The 10,407-nt window shown below is 36.4% G+C and overlaps 1 protein-coding gene across 1 annotated transcript; it reads left to right on the top strand.

Annotated features, from left to right (window-relative positions):
• Positions 1,419 to 2,753, top strand: LOC104705798 (50S ribosomal protein L27). Its single transcript, XM_010421878.2, has 4 exons — positions 1,419 to 1,546; positions 1,893 to 2,001; positions 2,096 to 2,220; positions 2,302 to 2,753. Exons 2-4 carry the CDS (start codon positions 1,905 to 1,907, stop codon positions 2,548 to 2,550), a joined length of 471 nt encoding a protein of 156 aa, XP_010420180.1. The 5' UTR covers positions 1,419 to 1,546; positions 1,893 to 1,904; the 3' UTR covers positions 2,551 to 2,753.

Raw genomic sequence — 10,407 nt, 5'->3', positions numbered from 1 at the left:
TTTTCAGAGAAGAAGAAGAAACCAGATCTAGATCCGCTTTTATAATCAGGATCTATCAGATTGATTGATTTTTATCATCAATCTTCTTTGTTTTTTATGCGTCAATCAAGCATCCAATCTATAGATGAACAAAAAAAAACTCGTGGTAGAGTGTATATGAAAAAAAAAAGTGCAGGGAGGGAACCTTAAAAAGACAGGTAAGTACTCCACCAGACCACCACTAGGCAAATCAAGTTGGTAAATGAAAGAAAAAATCACGATTAATGAAACGATAAGCAACTTGAAAACACATATGCAACAAACTAGAAACGTATATACGCGTGCACACATACATTAATGCGCATACACATCCCAACTTGTATAATTATCTACTGTTTAAATATCAAAAACTAATAAAGTTTTTTTGAGTAAACGAAAACCAAAAAAAAAAAACTAAAAAGTTTGAAAAGGAAAAAAGAGAAGGGCATGTGCAGCTAGCCAGTTCCACATGCTCTCACCCAATTATTGTTTCTGAGTCGATCTACTCGGAGAAAAGGAGGGAGGGAACATTGGGATATTTTTTTGGTTTTGATAGAAAATGTTATCTTCATAAAGTCATTTTTACCCAAGATAATCCTAATAAGTATATTTGATGAAAAAGAAGTGAATCTGAAAAATTATTTCGCCTTATCGATTGGTGAGACACAAGGGGTCAGTTTAGGTTTTGATTAGAAATAGTGACCCCTTATCTATTTGAAGTAATACTTTGTTTTTAAGCTTAAAGAGTTGTTAAATAATTGGTGTGACACAAAATTGATTACAAGGGTTAATATAAGAAACTTGTAGGGTCGGAGTACGGCACGGCAAAGCACGGACCGTAGGACCATTTTAAGAGGAAACATTGAAAAATAAAATCAAAAGTTTTGTTCATAAGAAGATTTGAAAGCATGTGAGGGATCACATGGATATTGATTAGTTACTGTCCAAAAAAAAAAGTATATTAGATCATGTCAAGTTGTTCAAACACATGCATATAGATATGGGATATAGATCCTTGAAAGAAAATATAACATTTTTTTTTATTAATGTTACAAGAAATAAAACATAGTGAGTGATCATCATCATTCATGATATAAACTTTTACTTGTTCACACATGCATACACTACTAGCCTAAGTGTATATTTGAGATTTTTCATGTTTTCATATTTATTTTTGGCTAGATTGGTTTCTTTTCCAAAATCGCAATTTGAACGGAATCATTTCTTTTGTTGTGTTTACAATATTCAAAGAAAACCAAATAAATCGAGACACTAAATAATACAAATGAGTACCTCAATTTGTAAATTAGTTACAAATTTGATTGAAATTAAAGTGTAGGGGTCATAATGAAAAGAAACTGAAACATGAAGACCCATCTGATATATATTTGAAACACTTGACAAATAGGGTTTTGGTGTAACCCCTTTCCCCTGCTGCGTCGTTTATCCTAATCGCGCTTCCGTCGCCGTCGTCATCTCCGGTCACGCTTGTCATCGTTTCCATTCCAATTTGAATCGAAATTTTCCGGTAAGTATCTTCCTTTCTTCTTACCACATTCTTCGAGACCTTTCAATTTCGTCCTGGGTCGGAGAGATCGGCTGATCAGACTCATTTTAGGTTTTGATTAGAAATAGTGAAACATCTCGGATTTGATCGCGCATTTGGGGAAAAATTAGTGTTTTTGATCGAGCTTTTGATTCAGATTTACGGACGTTGAAGAAATTTAGAGAATTCGAATCTGAAATGTAATAGCTTTTGAGGTTGATGATTGATTTGTTTGTAAATAGTGATTAAATTTGAAAGAACACAAGATTTGATGAAGTGGTTTGTATTGCTTTGCTTTTGTGTTTGAGTTGCTATTTGTTGATTGCAGGTTTCTTGAAAAATGAATTTTTTTAACTCAGCAGCATCATTATGCAGAAGAGTTAGTCTGAGGGAACTGATCACTGAGGTTCCTGCTTATACTGGCAGTAGCATTTCAGGTATATTTATTACCTATCAGTCTATTCTGTATTTTGATCAATTTTTGCATGTTAATTCATTTGTGTTGTTGTTCTTGTGTTGGGATGTTAAAAGATGGTTCTTCAAGTGGGTTGAGTTTGGTCTTGAAGCGTTGGGCTACAAAGAAAACCGCTGGTTCTACAAAGAACGGTCGTGACTCTAATCCCAAGTTTCTTGGTGTTAAGAAATTCGGAGGAGAGGTAAGAACAATCAGGTGAATACTTTTTCGATTCAAGTATATGATGGTAGAAACTTATGCTTGTATGTGTGCGACTTTGCAGAGTGTGATACCGGGAAACATCATAGTTCGTCAACGAGGAACTCGGTTCCATCCTGGAGACTATGTCGGGATCGGTAGGGATCATACTCTGTTTGCATTGAAAGAAGGCCGAGTCAGGTTTGAGAAAAACAAGATAACTGGACGCAAATGGATTCATGTTGATCCAAAAGATGGTCATGTTCTTCACCCTATCTACAGAAACACTGCAGCTGCAAAAACGACTAAGTTGGAGACAGCTTCATCGTCGTGAAAACTCATCGATTTAAAACCAAAGGTGTCTTCATATGATCTCTTGAAAAAAAGATGATTAGTATATCAGAACAGCAACACTCAAGTTTAATAACAATCTGCTGTTTTTGTTTTTGCATTTCAGTCTTGTCTGGATATTGATGATGTGCCTGTTTTAAGCCATGCATAAGTTCATAAAATTACAATTCATTCTATTCCCCCAAATGTTTGTTAATCAACCCTGAATATTTTTCATGTGTTTACAAAACAGACAAACTTATCGTTGATAAATTAGTTATCGTCAACTAGTGTAGTTTTTTTCAAACTTGATGACAAGACAAATTACAATCTTCTTCACTCAATGTTTATTTTTCTTTGTTGTTTGTTGCTGAATCCTCCTCGCCAACTGATTGTATGTGTAAATAATTTTTCGGCCCATTATAAACCCATAAGGTAACTGGCCAACATATTATTAAGCCTCAGGCTTTTGCTCTATGTCGTTTTCAGAGTTCAGACTTTATTTATACCTTCAGTTTCAGACTTTCGGTCAATCCCAAAAACAAAAGTATAAATTATGTCACCAATATTGAAAGTTAATTTACAATATACATTTTGAATAGTTAAATTATTGTATATTATTATTGTCTAACAAATACAAAACAAATTAAATGCTATTAGATACGTTAATCTTGAATTTAAGAGATTAAGGCTTTTGCAGAAGTTTTGGGTTGACTGATGGGAAAACGAGCTATTTCTCCCCGGAACTATCGTATCTAACCAAATAGAGCCTGAACTTTGACCTCGATCTATATATTCATCAAAGAAACGTTCTATACATATTTCTCTTTGAAACAAAAGTTTTATATTTAAATCTTTCCGAATTTTGGTTACATCGGTTTACATTTCAAAACCCGAATTAAACCAAATATTAAACCACTAAAAGTTGATTGTAAACTGAATTAAAATCCGACCAACCATTAATTGATCTGGTATCTCTTCTTGGCCGATTCTTCCAGCAACAAATGATATTGATAATTTGATTTTCAATTACAAAAACTGATTGGATAAATTCATTGTAATTAAATTCTATTGTAATTAACCATAATCGTTAGAGTAGAAAGATTGATGATAGATGAGCGGAAGTGATGGCCGAGAGTCGCATCGCAAGAGCTGACGGAGATGGTGGAGGAAGGAACAGAGCCATGGATTATTGCGACGGTGCTGTTTGGCGGACTACCCAGATCGTCTTCACCTTCTCCGACCACCACCGCCTTCACCTTCTCCGACCACTGAAGATGCATCTATTGACATAAGTGTTGTACTAAAACAAAAGTAGTACAAGATGTGGATCAGCAGGATTAAACCAAAGAGGAAATCTATTAAAACGGTTAAGAGAAGTCACATGAAGCAAGAAGAAGTTTCTAAAAGAGTAAAGACTTTCTTGTTATAAGGATAAAAGGAAGTTTTACAAAGAAAGACTGTTAATTTCCTAAACTATAAAGAAAAAGGAAATTAACAATTCTGATTAGAATTGGGAATTAGCCTATTGTGTGGCTAAGTCCAATTAGTATAAATAGGGGAGGCTGGGTCTTGAGAAAGATCAGCACTTCATAGATTGAGAGATCCTAGCATTGAATCTTAAGCTTAGAGAAAGAATAGCTTGAAGATTCAAAGAAGGCTAAGAGCTTAATAGAATTAGAAAATAGAGTTAAGGAGAAACCTTGTAAGAACTTATTTTCTAATAAAAAGGAGTTATTTGAATTTCTGTTCGATATTCAGTGTTAAAAATCCAAACCGTTAAACTCTTACGTTTTCAATTGGTATCAGAGCTTACACTTGTAAGGATTTAGTAAGGGTGAGATCATGTGGAAAGGATGGAGAGCTACGGTGATCTTCTCAACACCAACAAGATCATTCTGGACGATCAAAACTATGGTTTTTGGAAATCAAGGATGAAGTCCATAATTGGTGGGATAGATCGACTTGCCTGGAAGGCTGTTCTTGAGAAGTGGGAAGAACCAACAATCAAGGATGAAAAGGGTTCAGGGATAGCTAAGCCGGAGGAGGATTGGACTGAAGATGAGATGAAAAAGTCGAAATACAACTCTCAGGCTCTCACAGCTATTCACTGCAGTGTAGGAAGAAAACAATTTGAATTGATTCAAGGATGTGAGACAGCGAAAGAAGCATGGGACATTCTTCAAGTTCAATATGAGGGCACGACAAAGGTTCAGAATTCCAGAAAAGACATGTTGGCATCTCGATTTGAGAACTTAAGAATGGAAGAGCATGAATCAATTTCTGACTTTAGTTCTAAAATCAGCACTTTGGCTCAGGAAGCGGTAACCTTGGGAAAGAAATATAAAGATCAGAAATTGGTTAAAAAGTTTCTTCGATGCCTACCTACAAAGTTCATGGCCTACAAGACTGCTTTATGTGTGTCAAACAACGTTGAAGATTTAAGTTTTGCAGAATTAGTAGGAATGCTACAAGCTCATGAGATATAGTTAGGAGGAGTCAAAAGTACTAAAGATGTTGCTTTAGCAGTCTGTGAGACCAAAGACAATATAGAAGATGATGACCCAGTTAGCTTGTTGGTTCGCAGATTTGATCGTGTACTCAAGAGAGTAGAACAAGGTCAAGGACAGAAAAAGCTCACACCATATAAAAAGACTGGGGAAGAGAGCAAATTCACAAGAAAAGCAGAGATGCAGTGTCATGAATGCAAGGGTTATGGACACTTTATTCGGGAATGTCCTACAGTCAAAAGAAGAGAAAACAAATGTTCTGTATGCAAAGGTTTAGGACACACTCAGGAAGAATGTGTAAGTCGTAAGGAGAAGTCTTTGATAAGCATGGATGAAGACACTGAGGAAGACAATGAAGAAGAAATTCTGAATTTTGTGGCTTCTCTGGGCATTACAGAGTTTGTAGATGGGGAAGAAATTTCAGACTATGAAGGAGAAAACGAAGAAGAATTGATAGATAGTTACAATGAGGTTCGAAGTACTCTCATTAACCTTGGAAAGGAGAATCAAGAATTAGTAAAGGAGAAGGAACGTCTTACTAATCTTGTTAAAACACTCCAAGATGAGTTAGATTATGAGAAGAAGCGTAGTCAAGAAAGTGTGTTATTGATCAAAGAAAAACTTGATCTTGCTAACAGATGTGAAGAACTAAAGAGCAACTTAGATACAGAAAAAGAAATATCTGCAAAATTGCAAACTGAGCTTGAGATTCAACATAAGAAGATTCACATGTTTGCTAGGACGAAGCGATTAGATGAAATTCTAAGCTATGGAAGGACAGAGAAGACTAATAGAGGCTTAGGATTTGATGGTCGAACATCTGTTAATACAAGTGAAACCAAATTTGTGTCAGGAGGACTGAGTACTTCACCAGCAGATGCAGGAAAAGGTCAACAAGATAGGACTAGTGGATGTTATTACTGTGGAAAGTATGGGCACATAAAATTTTTCTGCTTTAAGTATTGGGAAAAGGTTCAAAGACTCAAGCATCAAGGCAGATTTTTCTGGAATGGATTTCATAAACAGATTTGGATAAAGAAGTCTGACCTATATCAAACAGTATCAAAGGAAGTTACGAAGTTCACCTTAGGTGGAAATTTTAGATGCAATATGGCATTGATTACAGAAGAACCAGATAACGATAGTCCTTGGTACTTTGATAGTGGGTGTTCTCGTCATATGACAGACACACAAAATTACTTACAAAAGATTTTCGAAGAATCAGAGGTGGTAAAGTTACTTTTGGAGATGGAGGTCATGGAGATATTCAAGGAAAATGGAGAACGGATGACACCACTCTACCTAAGCTAATGAATGTATACTTAGTTCAGGGATTAAAAGCAAATTTAATAAGTGTGAGCCAACTATGTGACGAGGGGTTAACAGTATCATTCACCAAAGTTGACTGCAAAGCTACTGATGAGGAGAAGAAGGTAGTTCTAAGAGGGACTCGATCTGGAAACAATTGTTATATGTGGAATGGCAAATCAGATGTTTGTTATTCAGCAAAAGATGATCTTAATTTGTGGCATCAAAGGCTTGGGCATATGAATGTCAGAAACTTATCTACGCTGGTCAATAATGAGATAGTACGAGGAGTTCCTCGTATCAAAGGAGTTGATGGAATGGTATGTGGACCGTGTAATCAAGGAAAGCAAGTAATGATTCAGCACAAGAAAGTTCCTGATATACAATCCAAGGATGTTCTGGATTTAGTTCACATGGATTTAATGGGGCCTATGCAAACAGAGAGTTTGGCAGGAAAAAAATATGCTTTTGTATTAGTAGATGATTATTCAAGATACACATGGGTTCGGTTTATTCGTGAGAAGTCAGATACCATGGAGAGCTTCAGGATTTGGGCTTTGCAACTCATAAACGAAAAGGGATGTATCAAAAGGATACGAAGTGATCATGGTGGGGAGTTCCAAAATGAAGTAATGAAGGTGTTTTGCGAGAATCATGGTATCTCACATCAGTTTTCTGCTCCCAGGACACCTCAACAAAATGGAGTAGTTGAGAGAAAGAATAGAACATTGCAAGAAATGGCTCGAGCAATGATCCATGGAAATCATGTGTCGCAAAGATTCTGGGCAGAAGCATTAAACACAGCTTGTTACATCATAAATCGAGTAGATGTGAGGAAGAACTCGACCAAGACACCTTATGAGATTTGGAAAGGAAAAATTCCGAATCTGAGTTATTTCCATGTGTTTGGGTGCAAATGTTACATCTTGAATGATAAAGATTATCTTGGAAAATTTGATTCCAAAAGTGATGAAGGAATTTATCTGGGTTACTCAGAGAGTAGTAGAACTTTCAGAATCTACAACAAGAGGTTGGGGACCATAATCGAATCAGTCAATGTGGTCTTTGATGATTACTCATTTAACCAATGGACAGGATGTGAGCCTGACAGTGAATTAGAGGAGTTGACTATAAATGAACCAAAAGAAGTGGAAGCTATCAAAACTGAAGAAAAGGTGATAAACAGTCAAAAACCATTGTTGCAAATTCATAAAAATCACTCAGCATCATATGTTATAGGAGATCTCAAAGAAGGTATGAAAACCAGAGGAATTAAGATTGATTTCATGAAAATGGAGAGGAATTTTGCTAGCTGGGAAAAAGTCCATTTTGAGTGTTTCGTCTCATTCTTTGAACCTAAGAATCATAATGAGGCTCTAGATGATAACTCATGGATTATAGCAATGGAAGAGGAGTTAGAGCAGTTTGAACGAAATGAGGTATGGGAGTTAGTTCCTCGACCTAACAATGTAAATGTGATAGGAACAAAATAGATTTTCAAGAATAAAACTGATGAGAATGGGACAATGGTTCGAAACAAGGCTAGATTGGTGGCTCAAGGATATACACAGATTAAAGGAATTGATTTTGAGGAAACATTTGCTCCAGTAGCAAGACTTGAATTAATAAGGTTCTTCTTAGGAATGGCATGTATCATGAACTTCAAAGTGTTTCAAATGGATGTAAAGAGTGCCTTCTTAAATGGGATTTTACAAAAGGAAGTATATGTGGAACAGCCTAAAGGTTTTGAAGATTCAAGAAATCCAGATTATGTGTATAGTCTAAAGAAAGCTTTGTATGGTTTGAAACAAGCTCCAAGGGCATGGTATGAAAGACTGACAAACTTTCTGTTGCAGCAAGGTTATGAACGAGGGAATGTAGACAAGACCTTGTTTATAATAACCCTAGACCAAAACATCATGGTGGTACAAATCTATGTGGATGATATCATTTTTGGAAGCACATCACAAGATTTGGTGAATAAGTTTGTGGAGAATATGTCTCAAGAGTTTGAAATGAGTCTTGTTGGAGAATTGAAGTATTTTCTGGGATTGCAGATCACTCAAACAGATGAAGGGATATTTGTGTCACAAAGTACCTATGCAAGGAAGTTACTGACAAAGTTTAAGCTGGAAAAGTGCAAAGAAGCAGCCATTCCAATGAGTACGTCAAAGAAGTTAACAAGGGATGAGAAAGGGCAAAATTTTGATGTGACTTTGTATAGAGGAATGATCGGAAGTTTGTTATACTTGACAGCTAGCAGACCTGATTTATGTTACAGTGTAGGAGTTTGTGCCAGATATCAAGCAAAACCTAAGCAATCTCATTTAGAAACTGTGAAAAGGATTATTATGTATGTCAAGGGAACACTTGATCTCGGTCTTTGGATGTCAAAAGGGTCGAATTCAAGTTTAGTGGGACATTGTGATGCAGACTATGTTGGAAGTCTGGATGATCGAAAGAGTACAAGTAGAGACTGTTTCTTTTTGGGAAATAACTTAATCTTTGGGCTAAGTAAGAAACAAAATTCTGCATCATTATCAACAGCTGAGTCAGAATATATTGCTATGGGAAGTTTCTGTACTCAATTGCTTTGGATGAAGCAAATGTCTGCAGATTATGGTATGGACTCAGGAATTCTTCAAGTTTTGTGTGACAACAAAAGTGCAATTGATCTCTCAAAAAATACTGTGCAGCATTCAAGAACAAAGCATATTGATGTAAGGCATCATTTTATTAGAGAGCTTGTGGAAAACAAGCAAGTCCAGAATGATCATTTATCCACTGAGATGCAGTTGGCTGATCTGTTCACTAAAGCTTTAGATTTTCAGATATTTGTGATGTTGAGGAATCTAATTGGTGTTTGTACAATATGAGTGTATACTCGTGGTACAAGAACTGGTTCAGGAGTTGTTGAAAGTTATTTTGAGAAAATGGATCAGTTGTGTGTTTATGGTTTAAAAGGTTATGGGCTTGGGCTGAATAAAAGAAGGGTTTTTGTTTTTATAAAAAAGGAGAAGAAGGATTCGCGGTTAGAAGAAGAAGAGTCTCGAAAAAAAAAAAAACCTAAGGAGCAAAGGGAGAACAACGAAGATTTTGAAGCTTCAAATCACAACAATGGTGACTGCAACTCGCAAAGGGAAGATTAACAGGAGAGGTGGATCTGAAAAGCGAACGGATGGTGACAAAAATAGACCACATTTGATTGATGAAGAAATCAAGGAATATGAGCATGCACCGGTTCTGGTTCCGTATTCGGAGGACTCGTCTTCAGCGGAGAAGACCCAAGGTCAAAATGACGAATCGTTTGGAACTGCATGTGATGATCTGGGTGAATCCGAAGAAATGGAGTCAGATGAACCGGCGGTTGAGGGTTCGATTGATCAAGTTCACAAATCTAAAAAGGGGAAAGAACCAGAACTTTTGGGTGATGAAATTGATACTATTGAAGTATCTATTCAAGAACAGGTGGAGCGAATGGCTAGGAAGAAGCGAGTGCACAAAAAGCTTGGTCTTACGCCACCGAAGAAAACAAGGAAAACAGGGGAATCGAGTTCAACTCGCATGAAGTCGACATCAAAGTTTGATCCAAAGATTTTCACTTCGGGTTCGGCTCAGACAAGGTATAAATCTTTTAGTTCTTGGAAGTTTACCAAGGAATGTCTTGTAGATCTTGATGCGAAAGATGAATGGGGATATCTTGATTTGATTAAGAAAATGGGATTTCCTGCTAGTGTTGAAGGTTTGGCTTCTTATGTGAAGGAGGTTATTGCTGAGTTTTATGCTAATTTACCTGAAAAGCTTCAGCTGATGGTATAGAAGTATTGGTTTGTGGTCACACTTATTATTTTTCTCCAGCTGTCATTAACCGGGTTTTTGATCAGCTACCTTTGTCTGAAGCAGAGACACAAGCTGCTACAGCTGTTGAATTACTTAGTCTTGAAAAGATTGCTGAAACTTTGAGTGGGGAAGATAATATTTCGTGGGATGAGATGAATCCAAGGGATCTACCAGCTGCATTTGGGGCTTTGTTCAACATTTCA

This window comes from Camelina sativa, chromosome 8, assembly GCF_000633955.1.
Source record: "Camelina sativa cultivar DH55 chromosome 8, Cs, whole genome shotgun sequence".
NCBI classification, from domain to species: domain Eukaryota; kingdom Viridiplantae; phylum Streptophyta; class Magnoliopsida; order Brassicales; family Brassicaceae; genus Camelina; species Camelina sativa.
The sequence above is the reverse complement of the archived record's forward strand: the minus strand, read 5'-3'. Positions and strand labels throughout refer to the sequence as shown.

What these genes read in the sequence shown, in the direction of transcription:
- LOC104705798 (XM_010421878.2), top strand. Translation starts at nt 1,905, where the DNA reads ATGAATTTTTTTAACTCAGCAGCATCATTATGCAGAAGAGTTAGTCTG. An exon ending in TACTGGCAGTAGCATTTCAG is followed by an intron (nt 2,002 to 2,095) that starts GTATATTTATTA and finishes GGATGTTAAAAG; the next exon opens with ATGGTTCTTCAAGTGGGTTG. An exon ending in TTAAGAAATTCGGAGGAGAG is followed by an intron (nt 2,221 to 2,301) that starts GTAAGAACAATC and finishes GCGACTTTGCAG; the next exon opens with AGTGTGATACCGGGAAACAT.